Source organism: Syzygium oleosum, unplaced genomic scaffold (genome assembly GCF_021117445.2).
Source record: "Syzygium oleosum isolate NSW1041296 unplaced genomic scaffold, Sole_v2.1 Sole_v2.17, whole genome shotgun sequence".
Taxonomy (NCBI): Eukaryota; Viridiplantae; Streptophyta; class Magnoliopsida; order Myrtales; family Myrtaceae; genus Syzygium; species Syzygium oleosum.
In genome coordinates, this window is record NW_026607501.1 from 5,107,839 (window position 1) to 5,134,810 (window position 26,972).

A 26,972-nucleotide genomic window follows, 5' to 3' on the forward strand; every position below is an offset into this window, starting at 1 on the left:
TTAAGGAGGTTGGCTTACATGATTCTAAACCTGGTGACACACCTATGGATCCTGGAGTGAGGCTTGATAATGAACAGGGAGAACTTCATGATCCAGAGAAGTATTGTCGGTTAGTAGGCAAGTTAAATTATCTTACCATTACCCGTCCGGATATTTCATTTGCTGTTAGTGTGGTGAGTCAGTTTATGAGCTCTCCTCGTACTAATCATTGGCAAGCTGCTCTACAAATTGTTCGATATTTGAAGAGAGCTCCAGGTCAAGGTATTGTGTTCCATAATCAAGGTCATCTTCGTATAGCTGGTTATTCCAACCCTGAATCTTTGGAGGTGACAGGATATTCTGATGCAGATTGGGCTGGTTGCCCTATGGATCGCCGGTGTACTTCGGGATACTGTGTATTTCTTGGTGGTAATATTGTGTTGTGGAAAAGTAAGAAACAGTCTGTTATTTCCCGATCTAGTGTAGAGGCCAAGTATCGTGCTATAGCTAATGTTACCAGTGAACTTCAATGGGTTCGTATGTTGTTAGCTGAGATTGGACTACCTATGACCGGATCATCTATTCTGTGCTGTGATAATCAATCTGCTATTCATATTGCTAGCAATCCAGTGTTTAATGAGCGAACGAAGCATATAGAGGTGGATTGTCATTTTGTTCGAGAAAAGGTGAACTGCGAAGACATACGGTTGGTACACACACATTCTGAAGAGCAACTAGCAGACATTTTCACAAAGCCTCTTCGACGTGGACGAGTTTCATATATTTGTTATAAGTTAGGACTTTTTGATATGTACGCTCCAACTTGAGGGGGAGTGTTGGGTTTATTACTTTAGAGTATTAGCAAGTTGGGGATATTTGTGTAAATGTATTAGGCTTAATCCTAAGCCTATAAATACTCTTTGTTATCTCTGAAATAAACTAGTTACTCTTTTATCATTAACAATGGCGAATGATGATCAGAAATTTGTGGTGGTGAGGTCATTCACCCCTTGGTCAGCTTTCTTGATTCTCTGGAGATGGAAGTTCAAGAGGAGGCTGCAAGAGTGCTCTCAGTGGTTGCAGGGTTTGATTCATGCAGGGGTAGGGTGATCACGTAATCTGCTGCCACTTATCGATGAGACATTTAAGTTCTTGGCCACGTTTGCAGAATGCTTCACTAAGTGTTTCTATTAGCCCTCATGATTACTTTAACTGAAGGTGAGGGTTACTGCATAAGCTGCTTTCTAGAGTTCGTACAAATTAGCATTCCTTGACTTTCCTTGGTTTCGTGGTTTGGACCATCTGGTGGAAACACTACGTTATGATTGAAGTTTACTTGATTGTAGCTTCATGTGGCTAAAACATAATTTTTCAAGGGTATTTTGTCTTCCCATCTGCAGGAAATCATGGATGAGAAGGCTAACAGTTGACAAAATGGTTCTGGGGCTGATAATTGCAAATGTTGCTGTTTTTATGCAGGGATGATAATTGCAAATGTTGCTGTTGTTATGCTATGGCAGATTGCTGATCGTAGTTTTATGATGAAAAACTTTACAGTAAAATACTCTGTCCTAGAACTAAAGGTCTCCAATAAAACCAGACCTAACGGTGCTGGTCTAATTATAAATTTTCATTTCTCAATTCAAGTGATTCTATGATTCTCCCGTGCAGATTTCCTTCGACAACTTAAAGAGCGGTTGTCTGCACACACTGATAACTTCTTTCAGCCATATGACCATGGAGCATACAATCTACAACATGAGTGGACTTTACTTTTTGGGGTACAATGTATGACCTAACACCTTTTCATCTTCTTATTTCCTTTGAGATAAGATGCGTTTTTTCCTTAAATGTTTTAGTTTTCCTGACCATTTAATGCTTCTGTGTATTTAAATTTGGAGAACTGACTGTAACTTTTATGCATTTCTCATGGAAGGATGGCCAGTTTTCAGGTGGGGGAGAGAGTGAGAGAGAGATTTCTTTCTCTTTTGTTTATGTTTATGATGGGGACCTTTTTCTGAAATATGTTAGTTAGAATCGTACCATTTGTGGTCTTGTGCCTCGGCATAAGTAGACAGCTTTACTTTGTTGGTTTGATTTTTCTATTTGATGGATAATATCCGGTGTTCTACTTTTTTCTAATTAATTATGTACCTTTCAATCGGTTGTACGGTTAGATTGTGAGAAAATTCGGACCAGAATTCTTGTTAAAGTTTTATCTGGCTGGGCACTTGGTGGTTCGATATTTTATTTGGTGCACCATGCTTTCATGCGTTCGCAATTGAAGGTAAACTGAATTATTGGAAATATGTGCAAAATTATTTTGTGAACTTGTAGCTAATGCAAATTTTTATTATCTCAAGATTCCAGGGAAAGGAATGTTCAGCATAGACCCTTTGAGTATGCCAGGATTGGTATGTGCAAATAGAGCAACTACTATTGAGATGAACAGTAATTTATGTAAATCCACTTGTCACGTCCCATCCACTTTAAGTTTATTCCAAGTTTTTGAATGTCAATTTGTCGACGATCTGAAGTGGTCTAGACAAATTGTGCTTTACTCTGAGATAGGTGATTGCAGTTTCCAATCTCAAAACATGAGATAGCGCTTCCTATCTTTCATAGATTATGTCGAGGTGCCTTATCTATAATCCGCAACAATGCTTGTTGACATGATCAGAAGTAAAGCATGCTTCTTGGTTCTGCAAGTGTGTGATACTATTTTTCGGAAGATCCTTGGCTCGATTCGGGGAATAGCCTCGAAACCTGCAACTTTTATGTAATGCAACTGGCATTCTGTCCTCTGCAATCCGAGGAAATTTTCTGAATCTGTCGTGTGCAAACTGCCTGTAAAGTTGAAATATTTTTTGGACCAACAAGTCTGGTGTTGTAATCATATACGTTTGGTTGGTTCAGGGAGACAGTGAGATGTCGGGATCAGCTCACTTGGGAGGAGCTGCAGTTGCAGCTATCACATGGGCCCGACTCAGGAAAGGGGCGCTCTTAAATCTTCCGCTGCTCATGTTGATTTTGGCACGGATAAGTGATTTTGTTTTTCCTGTTCTGCTTCTTCATTTTCATGAAGTGGGTGTCAAGGTGATTGCCGCCAAGGTGTTGCTGAAAACTTACATAGCAGCTGGTGGAACGGCTCTGCAGATTGTAAAACGCTGGAAAGAGATGACATAACACTGGAGGACAAGCTTTATAACTGGTGCGAAAAGGTTCGTGCACCATGACAACTGCGCGTGGAGCATCACCGTGGGGCACGTACACAATTAGACAATCTTTGCACAATTTGAAGTTCAGAAGAGCTGTTAGTCGTCGCTGGTATGTGTTTGCTGCATGCTGCATGCCTGGCCCGAAAAACTTGTTGAGATCTTCTCTTGATTCTGCACTAGGAAATATCGGCCTAATAGTCATTGTTGCCCTTTGATGTGAAAGTATCTATCAAAACGGCCAAAAATACAGGTTGTTGAGGATATGTAAAGAATATTTATTAGAATTATTTAGTAGTGAGCTCTCCCGCAACTTTCATTTCTTGGAAATTCTTCCCAAAGAAAAGGATGGTAACACCCGATTACTAGGAAAATACAATAACGAAAAGGTCCTGGGATGCGTAAAAGTGGCTTCGAAGTTGTATTTGTGGCGTTCGAAATTTCCAAAATGAACACAACCGAGGGATGATCAATTAATTCCCTTACCCTGTGTTCCCTTCCGAAGATCTCGGTTTCTTCCCTATTCCCTTATCCTATGTTCCCTTCCGATAATCTTGGACAGGAACACAGGATAAGGGAATCAATAGATCATCGCTCAGTTGTGTTAAGATTATTAGGTGAGGAGCATGATCAATCCAAGTCACAGGCCATAAATCACCAAGATCGCTAAGTTTTAGATCTTATGGTACATTTGGTAGAAAGGAACGGAAAAAAAAAGGTGATTTGTGGAGGATTTTCCCTAACAGGCAACGAAACATAGAGTGATTGGGAGAAAAGAAGACCGTCAACGGCGGCACATGGAGACCTACGCACTCTCTACATTCCCTCTCCATATTCACCACGCATTCACGCACACAATGACACAATTCACAGCAAAAAGATTCGTAGCATTCTCTTCGATCGAAAGGTGACTCTTCCCAGTCGAGAATTCAAAATTTGCTATTTTGCGCAGAATTCAGTGCTATACCACTGGATTGTTCAGCGTTATTCCACTTTTTGAGGGTTTGATTAGTTTGACTATATAAGATAGAGGGAAAATTTCAATTAAGGACCCCAGGTGGGTCCTTTTCTCAAAAGAGGACTCAAAGTGGACATAGTGTCAAATAAGGGCCTAAAGTGCCCAATCAGTCTCAAATAGGGGCCCGAAGTGCCTAATTAGTCTCAGGTAAAGGCCTGGGTTCGCCGGTCAGTCAAATCTCACCGGCCGGCAAGCACGATTACTGTTCCGGCAACCGGAACAGTAAATTTTCGTCTCTGTTTTTTTTTTTTCCTTTTTATGTTTTTTTTTCTTCTCTTCCCTCCGCTGGCCATAGCCGGGGCCGGCGGAGGCCGCCCTCGCCGGCGTCAGACAAGGGCCGCCCTCGCATGGGTGGGCGGGCGAGGGCGACTCGCCCTCGCCCAACGCCGGCGAGGGTCGCCCTCGCTCGCCCAGCCCAGTCGTGGGCCGCCCCTGCCGGCGTCGGGCGAGGGCGAGGGTTGCCCTCGCCTGTGTCGGGCGGCCCTCGTTCGACGCCAGCGAGGGCGGCCTCTGCCGGCCCCGGCTATGGCCGGCGGAGGGAAGAGAAGAAAAAAAAATAGAAAAAGGAAAAAAAAAATAGAGACGAAAATTTACTGTTCCGGTTGCCAGAACAGTAACCGTGCTCGCCGGTTGGTGAGATTTGACTAGCCGGTGAACCCAGGCCCTTACCTGAGACTAATTGAGCACTTCGAGCCCCTATTTGAGACTGATTGGGCACTTCATGCCCTTATTTGACATCATGTCCACTTTGGGTCTTCTTTTGAGAAAAGGACCCCACTTGGGGTTCTTAATTGAAATTTTCCCTAAAATAGACGACAAGAGTAAAATAAATAAATAAAAGGACAAGATTGAAAGAGAAAAATTCAGAATTGCATCTAAGGGCGCGCATGGAATCCATTCTGGAGTAGAAATTCTGCTCCAGAATGCATTCCGGAACAGAAATGCTTTTGTTAAAAAATTTCTGGAATGCATTCTGGAGCAATTTTTGCATTCTGGAATAAAAATGCGTTTGTTAAAAATACTTGATTCCAGAATGCATTCTTGATTCCAGAATGAGTTTTGGGCAAGTAAAAAAGAAGCTACTTTTTATAGCTTCTCTCTTCTAGAATGCATTCTCTCTATTTTCTCTTTTTTTCGTGGCCTTTACAACACATTTTGAGATCTCACTAAATTTTTTTTTTTCAGAAAATGCATAAAAATTGAAAAATTCCAGAAAAATTCATAAAAATTTTCAAAAAATAAAAAAGGTCAGATTTCGGGAAAATAGGAAATTTGGTGAATTTTTTTCAAAAAATATAAAAAAATAAAAAATTTCAAAACTTCACAGAATGACTTAGAATACCTTTGGGTACCCACTTTGAGTGAAATTTAATTTTTTTGAGGTGCCCAAAAAAATAAAAAAATCAAAAATTTCAAAATTTCACAAAATGGCTTAGAATACCTTTGGGCACCCACTTTGAGTGAAATTTAATTTTTTTGAGGTGCCCAAAAAAAAATCAAAAAATCAAAAATTTCAAAACTTCACAAAATGGCTTAGAATACCTTTGGGCACCCACTTTGAGTGAAATTTAATTTTTTTTAGGTGTCCAAAAAAATAAAAAAATAAAAAATTTTAAAACTTCACAGAATGACTTAAAATACCTGTGACCACCTACTTTGAGTGAAATCTAAATTTTTTTAGGTGCAAAAAAAATCAACAAATCAAAATAGATTTCTGTTCCAAAAATCAATTTCTGGAGCAGAATTAGTCATGTTTTATCAATTAGATTTCTCCTCCAAAAATCAATTTCTGGCAAGAATTCCGAAAATCAATTTCTGGCAAGAATTTGATTTCTGGAGCAGAATGGTTACCATTCGCGCCCTAAGTAGGAAACATGCACGTATTAAGGGCCCGTTTGGTTCGGCTTTGGGGGAATGCCTTTGACAAAATGCAAAGGCCTTTGAGTTAAAAGGGTTTTCTGAAATGCAAGTAGTATTTAATAATGTGTTTTTTAAAATCACATTTGAAAGCAACTTTGTTCTAAATACCGTTTGGTAAAAATTATATTTTGTAAAAGACTTTTGCTGATATTTAAAAAAAAACAAAAAAAACAAGCAATCTCGATGGAGCTCACCCACTGATCACCACCGTCGGCTAGATCTGGTCACTGGCCAACCGCTGACGGCTAGATCTGGTTGCCGGCCATCGCCACCTGACCTCAGGCAAGGTGGCCTGAGGTTGCGCGACCTTAGGTGAGGCAGCCTGAGGTCGCGCGACCTCAAGCGTTGCCTAGGTCGTGTAACCCAAGCGACGCCTGAGGTCCGGCGGCCTCAAGCGGCGTTGCCTGGGTCGCGCGACCGCCGCTTGGGGTCGCCGGACCTTGGGTGATGCCCTAGGTCGCGTGACTGGCCTGGGTCTCGCAACCCCGGTGACGCCCGAGGTCCGGTGACCCTAGGTAGCGGTCGTCGAGGTCGCGCTACTCCTCAGGCGGCGGTTGCCGGCCACCGGCCGCTGGACCCAAAGCTTGAAGAAGATGAATAGTAATCGCTCGATGAACAGTGAAGTTGCATCCCAAAAATGCAACTTCCCCAAGGCTCCTCCATTCCTCCATTTAGCCAAAGGCCCTCGGAGAGCTTGCATCTCCAAAAAATTTGCCAAACAATTTTGTATTTGCTCAAGGGACTTTAGAACTCCAAAGCAGCATACAAATGCTGAACCAAACAGAACCTTAGCTTTGGAAGGTACATAACATATTTGGATTACACGCTGAGCTTTAATTAGTAATGGCATTTTTTTAATACAACTGTACGTCATCATGACACAATAGTCTGTTTATTTTTTATACATCGCGTTATAATACATTTCATGTTATAAGGTAAAAAAAAAATTACTCATGTTTAATTCCTCTAATGACATTTGGATTTTACGTTTATGTTTAAGACATCCGCGGCCGCGGGTTAGATTCCTTATTGATTATACTTTCCATTTACTGCTTTCGGGGTTCCTATTCCACGGCATAAAACAAGGCCTTCTTTGATTTTGCCTGATATGCCTAGGTTTATTTGATTTGATCTCTTATTTGAGTGAATATCTACGCACGAATGTTGGACACATGTTTTAAGAATAATAAAAAAAAAGATTGCATGATTTGTTTTCATAAAAGAGAAAGAAAGCAAGAGATAATTGTCCAAAAAGTTCTAAAAAAAATTGTAGAATGGTCAATTCAGTCCTAAACTTTTCAATTGTACCAATTTAGTCCTAAACCTTTTGACGACTTGCTAATTTAATCCTTTCAGTTAAGTTTGACAAAAAATTATTGACGTGGACGTCGACATTTTGTCGGCCATCCTATGTGGTATGGTCGGCGCAAATGTGGACAAAGTTTGCATTTTTAATTTTTTTCCTTTTTGTAAAATTTTTCTTTTCTTTCCCTTTGGCCTGTGGCTAGTGACTGGCCACAGGCAAGGGTGACCCTCGCTCTTGGGCCTCGAGGGTCGAGCCTTTGCTAGATTCGGTGAGGGCCGTGACAACCTTGCCGACCCTCACTTGTGGTCGGTGGCCGGCCAAGCCGGCCATGGCCGAGTACCGGCCACAGGCCAAAGGGAAAGAAAAGGGAAAAAAAGGAAGAAAAAGGCAAAATTTGTCCACGTTAGCTCCGGTCACGCCACGTAAGAAGGTCGACGTCCACATCGGCCAAAAATTGGCAAGTCAACAAAAGGCTTAGGATTGAATTGGCAAGTCGTCAAAAGTTTTAGGACTAAATTGGCAAATTATCAAAAAGTTTATGACTATATTGATATAATTGAAAGGTTTTAGATTGAATTGGCCGTCATACAATAAGTTTCGGACTTTTTGGACAATTTTCCCAAAAAGGTACCAAAAGTATGCATTAGACACATCTAGCATAATCAAGTTCTCGTATCCATGAATCTCTGGTTCGCAGGAATTAGATGGGCTCCGCCCCTAATCGGTCTATAATAGTTTAGTGGTGACTCTTGAAACAAAGACAAAATCGAAAAATTAATTGAGAAACAAAGTTGCAATCGATAGGGCTTAGGAGGACCCGTGGCAAGTGTAGGAGCCACCTCGCAAGACAGACCATTCGTGCGTCACTTGGCAGTCTTTCAAACTTCCTCGGGATATCACCTTGGAATGATTGCAACAATCACATAGTTTACTCAAAGGTTTTTCCATTGTCACATTTTTGAAGGAAGTAAAAAGAAAAAAAATTACAAAATAAATGTAGACAAACTGATCGACATTCTTTAAAAAAATCTAGAATGAAAATTGTTTTTTGAATACACTAAGCTTGATGGTAGACGTCATTGTAGAATTATTATTATTATTATTTCATTTGGTCATGAATGATTATAGCACTAACGAGGATATGATAATGCCTTGAGAAAAAGACAGGTGAGACAATCTTTTCGGCAGAGAGGGAAGGAGAACAAAGTGATTAATGAACTTCGGCCTTCCAAAAGTGGGAACCAAAAGTGGGAACCAAAAGTGATTGGTTAAGGCCTATAAGACGGCTCAAAATCTAAAGCCACGGATTAATCAAAACAATCTTTTTATTGAATACACTAAGCTTGATGGTAGACGTCATTGTGGACACGTGGCGTCGGGATATCAATACGAAAGTCAATAGCCATGCTTTTTCTCCTCCTAACATGCCACTATATTTTTTCCCTATCATTTTTTTCTCTAATCTTGTGTAAAATTGAGTTTAATGATTTAAAACAATTTGTTTCCTTTTAGTTGCCACATCGGGTGTTAATGGTAAAACAAATTATGAAAGACAGAGTATTTAATCAACACGAATAAAAAGTTTCAAGCATCTAATTTGATGATTTACATCGGTCAAGTTGAAAGGGCGAAAAATGAGGATTGCCCCAAAATTTTCGGGGTCCAACTCCAGAATTACAACCCACACCCACCATGACCGATGGAATATTCTTTGATTTCTCGCACACGCAATCGCGGATGGCCTCGTACTTCACGATCACGGACTCGACGTCCTCCTCTATCGCGACGGAAGATGGACCTTGAGCGTTTGTTTCTAGATTTATTGATGGAGAACTTCATAACCCTCTTCTTTTTTTTTTGCCAGTGAAATTATTAAACCTCGCTTGGGAATTTGCCCTTTGGCTTTCCATTAACCACACGCGAGATATTAAGAAGTTTACTGCTCGTTTCAGATTAATTTTCTGGCGAGATATTAAGGGCCCGTTTGGTAACGTGCTAAACAGTAAAAATTTCTGATCTTTTGTTTCCAGAAATAGTTTGGGAACAGAAATACGTTTGGTAAATCTTTTGTTCCCGGGCACATTTTTTCAAAAATTTGTACCGAGAAACAGTTTTGGAAGAGAAACAAGAAGCAAAAAAAAGTTGCTTCTTGTTTCTCGGCACAATTTTGAGAATCAGTTTTTTTTCTTCTTTTTCTTTTTTTTCTTTTCTTCTTTTTGTGTTGCTCTTCTTGGGTTGTGGCCGGTCGCCGGCGACCGGCGGTCGGCGACCAGCCACAGCCCAGGGCCTGCGAGGGCGTCACGGCCCTCGCCGGCCGCCGGCGGAGGCGAGGGTCCCCCTTGCCGGCAAGGGCGAGGGCTAGACCCTCGCCACCTGGGCGAGGCGGCTCGCCGTCGGTCATGGCGAGGTCGGCCTTGCCCAGATCGGGCGAGGCCGAGCCTCGCCGTCGCGACGGGCCTCGCCCAGATCTGGCAAAGCCGACCTTGCCGTGGGTCACGACGGCGAGGCTCGGCCTCGCAATATCTGGCGAGGCCGAGCCTCGCCGTCGCGACCCACGGCGAGGTCGACCTCGCCCGGATCCGGCGAGGCCGAGCCTTGCCGTCGCGACCCACGGCGAGGTCGGCTTCGCCGTGGGTCGCGACGGCGAGGTCGGCTTCGCCGTGGGTCGCGACGGCGAGGCTCGGCCTCACCCGGATCTAGCGAGGCCGAGCCTCGCCGTCGCGACCCACGGCGAGGCTCGGCCTCACCCGATCCGGGCGAGGCCGACCTCGCCATGATCGACGGCGAGCTGCCTCGCCCGGGCGGCGAGGGCCTCGCCGCCCTCGCCCTCGCCGGCAAGGGGGACCCTCGCCTTTGCCGGCGGCCGGCGAGGGCCGTGACGCCCTCGCCGGCCCTGGGCTATGGCTGGTCACCGGCGACCGGCCATGGCCTGGGTAGAAAGAAAAAAAAATAAACAATTCAAAATATTATTACAATATTATTAATAACAAGAAATTTTGTGTAGTTACCAAACGCATTTCTGTTCTTTTCTATTCTAGGAATAGAAATTTTAGACAGTTACCAAACGTCTTCAAATGCTTAGAAATTATTTCCGGGCACAGAATAAAAAAGAACCATTTCTGAGTAGAAATAGTTCCCCGGCATAGAAACATTGTCATGCGCACCCTAAGAAGTTTACTGTTTGTTTCAGATTAATTTTCGGGCTCAACAAATTTTCCTCCAAATAGGACGATAGTAATTAGGAACTGTTGACACCCAAAATTACCCCTGGTAGGAGTGGGCCGTTCACAAGTTACAGAAAATACAAAGTACGGCCCACATGGCGAAAATCCGAAAAAAGCCGCAAGTCAGGCCCAGAGGCATTAAGAAGACCTAAGGTAATTATCGACAGGACACGTCATAGAGATGTCGACAAGTTTAAAATCACGAGCCTTGCACGTGACATCGACGAGTTCAAGATCACGAGCTTTGCACGTGACGTCGACAAAGTTCAAAATCACGAGCTTTGCACGGAATCATGGTAATACGTGGTGAAAAATTCATTTACACGTGTAAAAAGGTAAAGATATGACCGTGGACGTGAAGAATGACAAGAAATAAAGAGACACGTGGAAGAAAATTAGCTATTACGTGATGCTCAAGGAGCGTAAGCAATGTCGACAAGTCAGGAAACGGTTAAAGCGCGAAACGTAAGGAAGTGGAAAACGATTTTCAAGGAGAAGTGTTCGGTCAACAGTTATCAAGCTGCTCTATAAATACTCAAGGATTTCCAACGTAGAAGGGACCTCTCTCTCGCAAACAACACAACATATCTTTTATCTAGCTTTACTTTTAGCGCATTAGGAGTAGTTTTAGCTGTAATTTTCAAATTTTGGGTCGTAGATTCAATTCCGGCAAGAGTCTTTATTAGGTTCAACATTGTTGATTAAATTCCAATGTTGTGCCACCAGTTCAGCGTCGTTGATTAAATTCTGGCGTTGTGCTTAGAGTATAGCTATTGATTATATTCCAGCCATATTCTCTCAAGTTACGTCATTGATTAAATTCTGGCATACTTTGAATGTATTGTTGAGTTTGGCATTATATCAAGTCAGGGTGTAAGATCTATTAGGATTAATAAACGCATTTGACATTCTCTGTCCAAGCTTGACTCAAGACCCTGGTCTCCTCTAATAAAATCCGAAACGCAGCGTTCGGTGAAAGATTTTCGACGGAATAAAAACCGGCGAAACATCTTTTTGGCACGCCCGGTGGGACCCCTATTGAGTTAAGTAGAGAGAGTGCTATGCCACGCACCCGGAGTAGAACCAACTTGGATAATACTACTGATGAGCAAGCTGCATCGATGGCGGAAGATAATGCCCGTGCTGAGACATCATCCGCTCAACTTCTTCATACCGAGGTTGCTAACCAATCTTGAGAGGAGGTCACAGATATGTCGAGGCAGCATGTTAAAGATAGAAGGCAAACTGAGCTCACACCAGTTGCACTTTCTACCATGAGGCGGACTATCGAAGAAACTCAGAACGAGTTCGCTGATTATGTGGTAAGGCGTATGACTGAAGTGGTTAGGCCTTTGATTATTAACACGTATCATGAATGCATGCAAGGTCAACATGGAGGGTCCATCACACCGACCCAACTGAGAACAGGATTTCCGTCAGTATCGGGGGGTCCTGCAATACAGTTTGGAACAATGATGCAAAGTACGTCTCCGATCCCACCCATTCGAATATTACCAAGGGGAGAAACTTTGCCAATAGCACCCAGCGAGGGATTACCTTACGCTAGCGTGGACCCAAATGGAGGAATTGCTCGACAGTCGATGATCGATGAAAACCTCCAAAGAGGATATCAGGTTACTTAGGTGCATGGCCTCCCTGTGATCTAGGTAAATCCTCCACCTGTAGTCCTAGATGTTCAGAATCTTGCAACACCCTTGCCTAGGGGGCAAGAACAGATCCAACAGATGAACATTCAACCACAATGTCAGGCACCCCAGCCTGCAGTGCCTAACGAAAATCAACCTTTTCCACCCCCTATGGGTCCAAATGTAATCCAGCAACCATTGCTAGCACAGTTAAACCCACCAGTCAACCCACATATGATTGCTCACAACGTACCACAGCTAATGCACCAATCACCTCAACAACAGCCACAGTTATCACAGCAGCCATTCTACCAATTGCCTCATCAAAATTTGAATCAGCCATTACCACCTAATTATGTTGTAGCTCCTGCGCCTGTCGTGGGTCAAGTGCAAAATCGGTTAGTAGTGGACTCTGTAATAAGGGGATATGACTATGATATGGGATACCTCCCAAACGTTTATAGAAAACCATATCCTGATTGGATGGATACTATACCATATCCAAGGGGTTTTAAAATGCCAGAATTTACATTGTTCATTGGAGAGGAACATCAGTCCACTTTCGAACATGTTAATCGTTTTCTGGCTCAATGTGGTGATGCGGCTCATGCTGATTATTGGAAGTTGAGGTTATTTCCCTTATCCTTATCAAAAATCGCGTTTACATGGTATAATGCCTTACCTGCAAATTCGGTTACATCATGGGAACAAATGGAAAGGTCATTTCATTGCCAATTTCAAAGAGCTGTGTCGGATTTGTCGGTAGCAGATCTATCAACCATGAGACAGTTAGCTAATGAATCTGTCCATCAATTCGTTTCCAAGTTTAAAAGGGCAAGGAATAAGTGTTTAGTCCCTTTACCTGAAAAGACTTTTGCGGACCTCGCTTTTAATGGACTGAAGTTTGAAATCCGAGAAAGAATGGTTGGACAACCATATTCAGATCTGTTCCAATTATCAACCATAGCTACTAAGCATGAAAGTCTCCTTAAGGAAAAAGACAAAAGGTATGGTTGATGGGTTGAAGTTCGTTGGGCTGACGCTGACGAGAGCGAGGATGAAACTGAGTCAGCAGATATAGCAGATGTGGCTCTCGTTAAAATGGTGATTGATAAGCTATACGTTTGCAAGGCTCTAAAGCCAGCAAGAATTAAACAAAAATCCAACCTCATGTCCAAAGCTAAGGAACCTATTTTTTATTCTTTCGATATCAATAAGACAGAGGAAATATTTGACTTATTATTAGCCGACGGACAGATCAGACTCACAGAGGGTCAGGTTATACCCACCAAAGAAGAATTAGCGGGAAAGAAGTACTGTAAATGGCATCATTCATGGAGCCATGCCACTAATGACTATTTTGTATTTAAAAAAAAACGTCCAGGAAGCTATTAAGCAAGTGAAGATAAAATTCTCTGAGGACAAAGGTAAGTCCCCGATGGAAGTTGATGTCGATCTTTTTCCTGTAATGGCAGGGATGGTGTCATTAAAGACAAAGACCAGGGGGCATCAGCTGTATCGTTTTTGCGAAAAGTGTAGACGATTATTGGAACAAGACAAACATTACTCCAACAGTCGAAGACGTCCGCCTAGTGAAGTTGTCGACGGATTCCGCGATTTGGTCCTCACTGATTCATATGATGAACAAACTCCTCCTAGGGGTGTTAATCATCATACAGGCCGTCGAAGCCGTAATAAGACCATTAAGTCACTCAAGCAAAGGTATGAAGAAAGTGATCCGACTATTGGTACTTTGGGAGAGCCTAGTGATAAATATGATTATTATGTTAGTTATGCTCCACCACCTTCGTACAATGGGAAGATTGAGCCAAGTGGATGGGGTTCTAACTTCCCTGATCAAGAGGATCTTTGCACAGACCCTCATCCATCACGTCGATAAACTCTGAAAGTGCCAAGAGACCTACTTGTAGGTCAATGGTATGAGGCCTGCCGAACTCAAAATCGTAGTTCAAATATGACGAGGACTCAAAAAAGGAGAATGCTGAGGAAAAGAAAGGAGTATCAGCTCCAACAACAAGTAAGTCAAGTTCACATCAAGCAGGTTAGACCAATCTTAATCGCAGAACAAAAGGTCAAGCCAAAGTACCCTAAACGTAGAAACTTAGTCTGGAAAAGAAAACCAGGAGTTCAAGTGTCGACATCTGGTCGACCTCAGCAATCTTCACCAAAGCAAGACATTGAGCCTGCACGGTGTGAACCACAACAATTATCAAGATCAATCTCGTCATTAAGTTCTTGCATGGTTCGACTATGTCTTCCATCGAACCTTCGGGTTATGACGGTGGAGCCAGGTTATATGGAAGAAATTACAATGGAAGAGAAAGAAAAAGCAGAATTTCACTTTGATATAGAGGAGGTGGTTGAATTCGAGAAACCTCCACCTAAGGGTTCAAACCATATAAGGGCTCTGAATATAAACGCAAAAGTTAATGGCCGACCGGTGTCTCGAGTATTAGTGGACGGGGGATCTACACTAAATCTCATCTCATATCGTTTCTACAAGAAACTGGGAAGGCGTGACAAGGAGATTATTCCGTCGAACATCCAATTGTCCGACTTTACTGGAGAAGTCTCCGAAGTTAAAGGAATTTTCATTGCTGACTTGACCGTTGGCACCAAAACTTCCGGGACGTCTTTCTGTGTGGTTAATGCAAATGAATCTTACAATTTGCTATTGGGCCGAGACTGGATCCATAGTAATCAATGCATACCATCAACTCTCCATCAGATGCTAGCATTTTGGAATGGAGATAAGGTAGAATACGTCAAAGTAAACACCAAGTCACAGACAACCTATACACATGCATTGGCGCTGGAAGACAGTATATCCATCAGTAAGCCACCTCTCGTTGACCCCAATAGTATTGCATTCTGTCGTTTCGACAAAGGGATCGTTGAGTGGGTCCCAAAGAGTCAACTAGCAGCACAATTAAATGAGGTTGTCCATGGAGAACCTTATATTGTCAAAAGACCTCATTGAGAGGTTCTCGGCCTATCAGACCGAGCTCGCAGAACAATCCACAGAAGTTGTCGATGGAATCCTTGAGTTTGAAGAGTCACCTATAAAAGAAATTGAAAAATCAATTGAAACTCGAGACCCGTTATAAGAGGTCAACCTTGGGCTAGGCAATGAACATCGACCTATTTACATAAGTTCGTTGATCGATGATAACTTCAAAGCTCAGTTGATAAGACTCCTGAAGAAGTATAGGGATTGTTTTGCCTGGGACTATAAAGAAATGCCAGGATTAAGCAGAGATGTCGTCGAACATCGACTACCCATAAAAAAGGGGTTCAGGCCTCATAAACAGCCGCCCAGACGATTCGCCCCGGAGGTTATCCTTAAAGTAAAAGAAGAAGTCGAGCGATTGTTAGCAGCAGGGTTTATTAGAACGGCATGGTACGTCGAATGGTTATCTAACATAGTCTCGGTAAAGAAAAAGAATGGGAAGTTACGTGTCTGCATTGATTTCCGAGACTTGAACGCAGCCACGCCCAAGGATGAGTACCAGATGCCAATGGCGGATATGTTAGTTGACTTGGCTTCTGGAAATGAAATTATGTCATTAATGGATAGTCATTCAGGCTACAATCAAATATTCATTGCTAAAGAGGACGTCCATAAAACTGCATTCAGGTGTCCTGGGGCCATTGGCACTTTTGAATGGCTCGTCATGCCATTTTGATTAAAGAATGCAGGCGCAACTTACCAAAGAGCTATGAACTTTGTTTTTCATGACATGATTGGAGAATTTATGGAAGTCTACATCGATGACATTATTGTCAAGTCAGACCAGGTATGTCATTTAAATTATTTAGAACAAGCTTTTATTAGGATGCAGAAATTTGACCTGAAAATGAATCCATTGAAATGTGCTTTTGAAGTAAGAGCTGGTAACTTCTTAGGGTTCCTGGTTAATCAAAGAGGAATTGAAATTGATAAAAATAAAGCTAAGACCATCTTAGAATTGCCGCCTCCCACAGCAAAAAAGCAACTTCAGATGATTTTAGGAAAGATAAATTTTTTGCGTCGATTCATCGCTAACCTGTCAGGAAAAATTAAGGTGTTTTCCCCATTGTTGAAGTTGAAAAGTCAAGAAGAGTTTGTATGGGAAGACAAACATCAACATGCTTTTGACCAAGTCAATCGGTACTTGGTTAATCCGCCAGTATTGATGCCGCCAAAAGCGGGTCAACCATTGAAATTGTACCTAGCCGCTACCGATACTACCATCGGATGTATGCTGGCGCAGGAGAATGGTGAAGGCAAAGAGTAAGCGGTGTATTATTTGAGTCGGATGTTGAATGATCCTGAAACAAGATACACCGCGATTGAGAAGCTATGCTTGTCATTGTTTTATGCATATACAAAATTACGTCATTATATGCTGCCGACTACGGTACATGTGATATGTAAAACAGACGTGATTAAGTACATGTTGACTCGGCCTATTGTTAAAGGCCGAATTGCCAAGTGGGCATTTGCTCTGACCGAAATAAATCTGGTCTATGTACCACTTAAAGTAATAAAAGGACAAGCCATAGTAGATTTCATTACAGAATACCCTAGAGCTCGAGATGAAAGTTGTGAGGGATACGTTCACGTGATCCCATGGAAGCTTTACTTCGATGGATCTAGTACCCTTGGATCTGCTGGGGCTGGGATCATGATAATATCCCCTCATGGACAGAAAACGAAACTTATGTTCAAAATGAATTTTGAATGCTCCAATAACCAGGCCGAATATGAGGCCTTAATTGTTAGCTTAAACATCTTGACCAACATGAAAATACGTTTCGTCAAAGTTATAGGGGATTCTCAATTAGTGATAAAGTAATTATCTGGGGAGTACCAGTGTCTTAACGAAAATGTTATATCTTATTATTCACTGGCCAAAGAGCTCATAAATCACTTTGATGACTTTGAGTTGATCCATATTAAAAGAGAGAATAACATGGAGGCCAATGATTTGGCACAAATGGCTTCTGGTTATAAAATATCAAAAGAGCTTGTTGGCCATATGATTACTCAGACAAAGGTCTTATCATCGATGGACAATAGAGTCATGTTTACACAGTCGACAGAAACTCTTGTCGACAACACGACTGTTGACAAAGTAGTAATCCAAGATTGGAGAACCCCATTCGTAGAGTATCCCAATAACTCACGTTCCAGGTCATAAGATGACATACTGACCTCAAGAGCGATGTCGATTCCGGCAGCTGTCCATAAAAGTCGAGTTTCTTGATCAGCCTTCAACCGAATAAACCATTTGTGAAAATCCTCTTCGTAAGAAGGGAAACTTCGAAATCGAGAAGATCCGATGGACCACACATCCGTAATAGAAGAATGTTGCAGTGCCAAAGTCTCACTGTGCTTATACGGGAAATGGAATTGGAGATTCACAGGTATATTGAGATGGTCCATGAAACTGGGGCCCAGAGAGAAACAGTTGCATTCATCCTCAACAGCTTTCAGTAAATGAAAAAAGTAATTACCAGCGTGCGGATCGTCCTTAAACTTATCAAAAGCTGTGATGTAATCGCTGGCTGAATATTCAGACCTTTTGGACGCCATAAGAAATGATGGATCAAGATCGCAAAAGGGTTCAAGAAAGGATTTTTAGGGTTAGAGAAGAAGATGCGACGGTGAAACAAGGCTTTTACAAGAATAAAGGCAAAAGAACATTACAAGTGCCATAACTTGTGTACGGCGCTTACTTTGGTGCCATAAGTTTTTTTTGGATCACTTTAGTGCTAAAATTTTTGAAAAACGATCACTTAAGTGCCAACTCCGGTGCCGTACACAATTTTTCGTCGGAAATCCGACGTGGCATTTTTTTTATTAATTTCTGAAGCTGACGTGGCTCGCCGGAGATTGGCACTTAAGTGATCGTTTTTCAAAAATTTTAGCACTTAAATGATCGTTTTTAAAAAATTTTAGCACTTAAGTGATCGTTTTTCAAAAATTTTAGCATTGAAGTGATCCAAAAAAAAACTTATGACACTTAAGTGATCGTTTTTTCTCCGACTTGGCACCAAAGTGATCCGAAAAAAAGTTATGGCACCAAAGTGATCTCCGTACACAAGTTATGGCACTTATAGTGTCCTTTTGCTCAAGAATAAATGATGAAGAAGACGATTTGAAAAGTCATAACTATTCGAGGAAGATACGAGGTGATGTGTCCAAGGGGTACTGGATGAAGAATTCGTAGAGACTGCTCGAAAGGACGTCAAAGGACAGAAAAGCATAATCATCGCCTAGGGATTTGTACACAGACAAGGTACACCTTTGTTGACACCTATTTTTAATTTGCCCAAAATTAATTGCACAAAATTTAGAAATTAATTTTCTTTAATTCCTAAAACAAAAATATTTCAATTTAAATGCATTGCATATAGAAATTAGGTACATTTGCACTAATAGAGTCTATTATAGAGTTTATTTAAAAAAAAAAAAAAATCGAGTCGGGCCGGGTCGGAGCTGGGCCGACCCGGCCCATTTCTTTTTTTTTTTTTTCCTTTTTCCCCCCGGGCCCGGCCCCTTTTCCTTTTCTTTTTTTCCCTTTCGCACGGGCCCGGCCCGCTCCCTTTTCTTTTTCTTTTCTTCCTCCCCGCGCGGCCCAGCCCATTCTTTTTTTCTTCTTTCTTCCGCGCCGGCTGGGCCTGGCCTGGCCCGGCCCTCCTCCTTCCTTCTTCCCCCGTCGCTCTCGCCGCCCCTGTTCGCCTCTGTGCTCGACGGCAGCGTGACGCACGGCGGCGCTGCTCCTCGGCGTCGCTATCCGGCCAGAGCAGGGCCGGATGAGCACGCCGACGGGACTGGCATTAATTGCCAGTCCCGTCCTCGCCATCTTCCCGGCTCGCCCTTATCCCCTCCTCTCTCCCGGTTATCTGTTCTCTCCTCTGCATCCCGGAACTGACACCCCCTCTGCACCGGCCTATGGTCGCGGAATTCGCGGAGCCTAGGCCGGTGCAGGCCATCGTCACGCAGACGCCACGGAGAGGGAAGCCATCGTCCGTCGTCCGGCTATAAATAGCCAGAGGGAGAGAGAGAGCCCCGGTCGGCCGAATTGAAAGAGAAACAGAGAAAGAAAAATTGAGAGAGAAAGAGAGAAAATAGAGAGAAAAAGAGGGGAGAGTTGGTTATTGCAGGTTCCCAGCCGCGTCGCCGTCGCCCCCCGATCAGCCGGAAAGCCCCAGACGCGCCGTCAAAATAATTTTTTCAAAGTGGCGACTCCGCTGGGGACTTGTTTTTTTCAAAGTGGACTTAAGCCAAAAATTTTTATCTTGTTCAAAATAATTTTTGTTTGGCAGCAAAGACTCCAGGTATGATCCTGACATTAAGGTGTTATTTGTCTTGCAGGTTCGAATTGATTGTTTATAATTTGTTGTGCATGCTTTAATGATTTAGCACTACACCGTTGCACACACAACCACGCTGCCGGACCGGGGCCGCGATAGGGCATCTTAGGATGGTGTTAAGAAAGATACGACCTCGAACGCGAGTCCGCGATGTAGAGGTTGCCTTTCTTTTCCCCGAAATTTATTTCTAAAAAATCGTAAAGAAGTATCTTTAGCCGCTATTCGCGTGACTATAAGATATTCCTTTCGATTCGGCCGAGGTTAAAAGGACTTGACACCAACGCGAGACTGCGACGGTCAGGCACCCTTTTAACTTCATTTTGCTGGGCCAGTCTAGATAGAAATCGAACCTCACTCCTCATGTGTATGTCATTGTGATTGCCATGGTTCAAGGAAAGGTATATATTATGTCCCTTTTCATTTTATTATCCAGCGTACTTATTCATTTGATTTGTTTTTTTTAGGCCACCCGTTGATTGCATTTTATACACGATGGGAAGAGCTGATGTCCAATTTGTCCCCACTCCTAAAAAAGAGCTTCTGACATGGTGGGACCGACTCGATCAAAATGGCCAACAGTATGTTAAAGCAAGAATTGGTCGCCTACTCCCCTTGCTCAAAATCAACATCCATTCTGGCATGATGCAAGCATTAGCACATTTCTGATGTCCACAAACATCCACTTTCATATTCGGTAAGTTTGAGATGACCCCGACCCTGGAGGAGTACAGCGTTGTCATTGGAAAGCCTTTGGGATCTGAACTCATCAAACCACTTTTGGGTGTGTCCCCTCTATCCGAATTATCCCAGTTTTTGCGAACCGATAGCAATACCGTGAAAAGAGTCGTTAAAGCCTATTGCAATGCCTGCCCCTGGTTTTTCCTAAATGAACGTTTTGAAAGTCAACCCATGAGCCAAAAAGCTAAAATTTTTATCCTTGCTTTTGTTGGGTGTGTCATTTTCCCCCATCGTAGAAATTCAATAAACCCTTCAATTGCGTATGTGGCCAAACAAATTTGCACCGGCTTGGGTTATGTTAACTCGGTTCTAGCAGAAACATTTTTGTCTTTGAACCGTTTTAAACAAAATGATGATAAAATTATGCGGGCCGCCCCAGAGATTTTACAAATTTGGTTTTTATCTCATTTGAGAGGTTTTGGGCATCTCATGCAGCTTTTTGAAGTCGATGACTTCATGCACCCGATTCAAAGGTTCGAGGTTTTAGAAAATAATTCCCCTCATAAGGATTATTCTACCTGGATAGATTTTTTGAAAAACCCCGATCCCGAGGCTTTCTTGTGGCATGCTAAATGGTTCCATGAGGGTCAGGTTCGGTATGCTCACCAGTTTCACAACCCTGTCCCTTTGCTCGGGTTATCTGGCATCACTTCATACTACCCCTACCGGTTAGCTCGCCAGTACAGGGCCCTCCAGGAGATCCCGCCACCTCTTACGACAGATTTGCTTCGAACTTGATTCACTCGCTCAAATTATAATTACGCTGACGAAATTGGTGTCATCCAGAGAAAATGGACTGAATGTCAACCTGAGATCATTCTTGTGCCTAAACTGTTGAAAGGGCAAGAAAAAGTCCACCATGCCTCTTTATTCTACATCATACATCACGAAATCCCGGCAGAGCTACAGCCAAAAGTCCCGGATGTACCCAACAAGCCCAGTCGCCAAACACAGATCGACCAGCTCGAGAGGACCGTGGGGACGAAGGATACGCTTATTGCGGAGCTTGTCCGTGAAAATAAACGGCTCCGAGAGACTGTAGCTTCCCCATCGTCTATAGAATGAGCATCCGGGAAAGGGCATCTTCTTGTTAAAAGCCCTGTCTTTTATATGTCCCTGTATTTATGTTTAGGGGTTTTGAATATCTCCTGTAAAAATGTTTATGGTTTGTACAAATGTTAATATAGCTCGGGCCGCTTTTTATACTTTAAATAATTTTTTTTGCCCCGTACTGACACCACCGCGGCCTTCGGCCCAGTGGTATCCGGGGATGTAGCCTCAGGGTCCGAGGCGACCGGGGTTCGAACCCCGGGACGCCACCTGTAATGATATATAAATAAAACCTTTTTTTTCTCTTTTTTTTCTTTGCAAATAAGTACATTATGCAATAATAATATGACTAAGTCATAGAATGATTCTTTATTGGGCATTATACTCATTCATATACGCGTTTTCACAGGTAGTTACAAAAAATGGCCGAAGAAAATGTCCGCCTCAATAATATGGAAGATGAGATGAAAATGGTCATCAATGCGATCCAAAATCTCACAAAGCAGGTGGAATCCATTCATGGCAAGCTTACACCTACGCCTGCAGCAGTTGAGGTGGTGTTATCACCACCGTCTACCGGAAAAGACAAAGCTTCTGCCAGTGACAATAAAATGCCCCGCTAGAGGACGATCCGCTTCCCCTTGCTGTTAGGAAGCCTGAACTCGAAGCTGTACCAGTGACGGAACAGGACAAACGCCTTGCAAAGGTCGAAGAAATGCTGAAACAGCTACAAGGCCCGCAACATGCCGTTCCACTTGACCTGTCCATATACAAACGGGTCAAAGTACCAGAAAAATTCAAGATGCCAGAATTCGAGAAGTATGATGGCACTTCATGCCCCAGACATCATTTGCACATGTATCATGTGCGGATGACCCAGTACGTTGACAATGAACCCCTCATGATTCAGACCTTTCAAGCGAGTTTGACGGGGCCAGCCTTGACGTGGTATATGTCGAAAGATGTGGATGCTTTTAAGTCTTGGGATGATGCCGCTGATGCATTCCTCAAGCAATATCAGTTCAACCTTGACGTCACCTTCACTCGTGACGATCTGGAACGCACGGAAAAGAAGAAAAGCGAGTCATTCAAGGAGTATGCCACCAGATGGAGGAACTTGGCCGCCCAGGTTACCCCACAGCTCATTGATCATGAACAAGTAAAATTGTTCATAAAATCGCTTCCATACGAATACAGACACCGCCTGGTTGGCGCCACTGCTGAATCCCTTAATCGTCTCGTCCCTGTGGGTGAACGAATTGAAATGGGACTGCGTGACGGATGGTTCACAGATCCCACTTCCACAAGTAAGAGACTCCACACACGAAAAGAGAAGGAGCCCCTGACGGATGGAAACATTGCATATACCCAGACTGTTCATCCTCCTCGGACAGTCTAGGTGAATGAGCGCAGACCTACCTCAAGTCGCCGGCCTCGGAGGCGATATAAGAAAAGACAATTCACTCCACGCCCTGGATCCCCTTCTCAAGTCCCGGCCATACTCCGGAAGAAAAACCCGCTTTCTACCGAACCAAAACGACCCAACTCAGAAAGCTTTTCGAATTATGATCCGTCAAAAAAATGTGACTATCACATGGGCGAGGTAGGGCATTCGACTGATGACTGCTATACCCTCAAACACCGAATCCAAAACTTGCTCGACACCAAAGCCTTTTCATTCCAGACATCCAAGCCAAACATACAGAACAACCCGCTACCCGAACATGAAAACAGAATCAATGCCATATCTACTTTCAACGTTTGTCGATTCAAGAGTGAGAGAGTACGCACTGTTGATGTTTATAATGCTCTAGTGAAAGCAGGGTATTATCCTACTGGTGAAATACTGCCCCTGTCCCTAATGAAAGAAAGGGTTGCCAGCAAGGCGAAAGCAGGTTTGATTGTGTACGCCGACTATACCGATATAGTAGCCACCATCTCTGAGGTTATCATCGACTGGGACAAAGAATTTTCAGCACTGAATGCCGAAACAAGTGAAACCATCCCCACGCTTGTGAACGAACCTTTGTCTGACAGCTCAGACGAGGAGGAGGAGCGACGATTGAGGTACCCTTATCCATGAGCATATAGTGATCGAAATACCTCAGCCCTACCGTTACGAGAATGACAAAGCGGTCCCATGGTCCTACGAATTGGATGTGGACCTAATCACCAGGTCAGGACGAACGTATGCCCAAGCCGACGCTCAGCCTCCGAAGCCTGTTACCGACGAAGAAGCCAAAGAATTCCTGGCCATCGTCAAAGCCAGTGAATATAATGTGGTGGATCAGCTACGTAAGTTGCCCACTCAGATTTCCTTATTAGAGCTCCTCCAAACGTCCGTAAAGCATCAGAAAGCTCTGATGAAGGTACTCAGCGAAGTAAACGTACCAGAGACAATCGAGCATGACAAGCTAGAAGCATTTGTGGGGTCTATCCTTTTGAAAGATCAGATAACATTCTCGGAGGATGAATTTCCCGCTGAAGGAAGGGGACATACTAAAGGTCTCTACATTTCCGTCAAATGTAGAAACTCCCACGTAGCTCGAGTTCTGATAGACAATGGGTCCGCACTGAATATTTGCCCGCTGGCAACCTTGCGCCGTCTTAATGTGGACACATCTAAGCTCCGTGCCTCCAAAACATCCGTCCGAGCTTTCGACGGAATGAAGAAAGACACTGTGGGTGAGATCGATCTTGATGTCCAGATTGGCCCAACAGTATTCAGCATCCTGTTTCAAGTAATGGACATCCCCACTGCCTTTAGCTTTCTACTGGGCCGTCCCTGGATTCACTCTGCCGGAGCTATACCTTCAAGCCTTCACCAAAGCGTAAAGTTTGTGGCCCAAGGGAAGCTGATCACGGTCCTCGGAGAGGAAGACCATCGGGTCTATCAAGAAACCGCCATCCCGTATGTCGAACCAAGCGGTAAAGTCGAATCTAGCTATCAGTCCATTGAGCTCGTTTCGACTGTACATGGATATCGAGGAACTGCTCCTCTTGTCCCCGATATGTCAAAAGCCTCGGTCATGGTAGGGAAAGTTATGGTTGGGAATGGCTTCACCCCAGGTCAAGGACTCGGCAGAGGAGGCCGGGGCATTCGAGAGCCTATTCAGGCTGCCAAGAATCACCGCACTGCTGGTCTAGGGTATCGCGGAGGAAACCCATCAGCCAACAAGGGGCATATAGCGGGTCAAGTCGGTTTGCCACTTCCCCATATCCGGGAAACTTTCCCGTCACCTGCTAAATTACTGCAGGATGAAAAAATTTATCTTAACCTCTCAGGACAATCAGGAGAGGGGTTCAAGCATCCTGCCGAATCTTCAAGTCAACCGAACTCCTCGATGCTTCCCCTAAATATTGCTATTGACCGACATCGGAACTCAGACAAGCTACCGATTGAGGAAGATTGTGGATAAGAAGAAGCGCTGGATAATGTGGTCACCCTATTTGACGACATCTTTATAGGAGCTATACAAGAAGACTCGGCCTCTCAGACAAGTACGAACCCGCCTGATTTGTTTGCACGTTTGCAGTGTCGGTTAGGGGAGCTACGAGATTTGCTTGAGTCGTTAATGGATACTATCGGCCAAATCTCGGATGTATTACTGCCGTTTCCCGATCAGGAGCAGGTGACCCAAATAAATCGTCCCGAGGAAAACCCGCCATCGGGAGCCCTTCCCGACACGACTTGGCGAGATGTCCAACTCTTACAGTGGCAGGGCAATGTACGACGATACTCGCCGGTTCCCAAATCCATGGATGTGATATTTTCTATCCTTTTGCGAAAGGGGCTGATCACAAGGAAGCCAAAACACCCTACTCCTGAATACTTCATTAACTATGATCCCTCCAGATCTTGTGACTTTCACTCAGGAGAGGTCGGGCACTCGCTGGATGATTGTGACGCTCTGAAGAATAGAATTCAAGATCTACTGGATGCTAGGACTTTCACTTTTCGTGCCCCATGGTTGTGTCATGGTGAAGATGACCTCTTGGTGGTGCCTAGCCTTCGTGACGCTGCCCCTGAGCTTTCTGATAAGGCACGCAAGGGAAAGAAAATTATGGATACCCTGGGCCAGCCCAGTGGTAAGTTCGATTATTACGTTGACTACCAGATGCCATCAAGTTTTTATGAAGACCAACAGAACAGCATTCCTATCGGATGGGACGACATGGAAAAGCTGACACCAGTGAAGAGAAGAGCCGATGAGCTAGACCCCTGGAACGATGATTTCGAAGATTTCTTCGTCGGCGCAATAGACGAAGGACCGGTGGAGGGAATGGGCGCAAGCCCGCTTGAGTAGAATTCCTCCTCTCCTTTCTGCATGAATCCCTGGAAAAGGGGCTATCCTTGTGTTTTGTTTTTCGTAGTCATTTCTGCTGGAAGGAATGTCTTTTTGAATTCACCCTCTTTTGAGGTTGTAAATCCGTGTATTGTAAATAAATAATGTTTTGAGGGCATGAGGTAGTATACCAAACCGGCCCGTTGATGATATCCAGCCACGAAAAGGAAAGTATTCTGAGGCCCGGGCTATCTCATGCTTCCTCGTTTAAAAAAAAAAAAAAACCTTTTTGAAAATCAAAGACGTTTCACAATTTCCTCAAAAAAAAAAAATATAAAAATATATCCTAAGTGGAAGAGGACAATGAAAAAATCCATATCCCCATTTGTTTTTCTAATCAAGTTACCCTGTGTTTCAGGTATAATCTTGCGACTTGCGAGGGAGTTAGTACGGTCCAGCCTGATGATGTAGATATTGACAGCAGCGATTCTGACGATTCAAGCGATGACCCCGCTGAAATCCAAAGAAATTGGGAGCAATATGAACAAATCAAACCCCTTACAATCGAAGATACTATTACCATCAATTTGGGTGGTACTCAGGAGCCAAAAGAAGTGAAGATTGGGGCCAACCTTCTCGAAGAGAAAGCCACACGTTTGATCGCTCTCCTCAAAGAGTATCAAGACGTCTTCGCATGGTCTTATTCGATATGCCAGGATCGGACCCTCGGATTGTTGAGCACAGTTTGCCTACCAATCCCGACATGCCTCCCAAAAAGCAAAGGTTACGAAGGACCAAACCCGAATTGTCGAAAAAGATCGAAGAAGAAGTGATGAAGCTGTTGAAAGTAGGGTTCATCGAGGTTTCGCAATACCCTGATTGGGTAGCGAACATCGTACCAGTGAAGAAGAAAGATGGTCGAATTCGAGTTTGTGTAGATTACCGCGACTTGAACAAGGCCAGTCCAAAGGACGACTTCCCTCTCCCCCACATAGATGTCCTTGTGGATAGCACTGCTAGTTTCGAATTATTTTCTTTCATGGATGGATTCTCTGGATACAACCAGATAAGGATGAACGATGAAGACAAGGAGAAGACGGCGTTCATCACTCCATGGGGGACTTTTCACTACAGGGTTATGCCTTTTGGTTTAAAAAATGCTGGGGCAACATACCAACGTGCTATGGTCACTCTCTTTCATGACCTA

At 43.5% G+C, this 26,972-nt stretch overlaps 2 protein-coding genes across 10 annotated transcripts in view; both read left to right on the forward strand.

Annotated features, from left to right (window-relative positions):
* Positions 1 to 26,972, forward strand: part of LOC115676642 (RHOMBOID-like protein 12, mitochondrial) — a 90,833-nt gene that overhangs the window by 16,591 nt on the left and 47,270 nt on the right. The window lies entirely within an intron of this gene.
* Positions 950 to 26,972, forward strand: part of LOC115676645 (uncharacterized) — a 57,435-nt gene continuing 31,412 nt past the window's right edge. The window contains exons 1-4 of one of the 8 annotated variants that reach the window (XR_008818338.1): positions 950 to 1,197; positions 1,380 to 2,266; positions 2,350 to 2,393; positions 2,896 to 3,466. Coding sequence is in view for 1 of the 8 variants with exons in the window: in XM_056319438.1 (XP_056175413.1) it covers positions 2,249 to 2,266; positions 2,343 to 2,393; positions 2,896 to 3,165 (339 nt within the window). In the remaining 7 variants the exon portion in view is untranslated. Of the gene's footprint in view, positions 1,198 to 1,379; positions 2,394 to 2,895; positions 3,467 to 26,972 lie in introns of those variants that run through there. The other 7 variants (XR_008818339.1, XR_008818343.1, XR_008818342.1 and 4 more) reach the window with 7 other exon arrangements.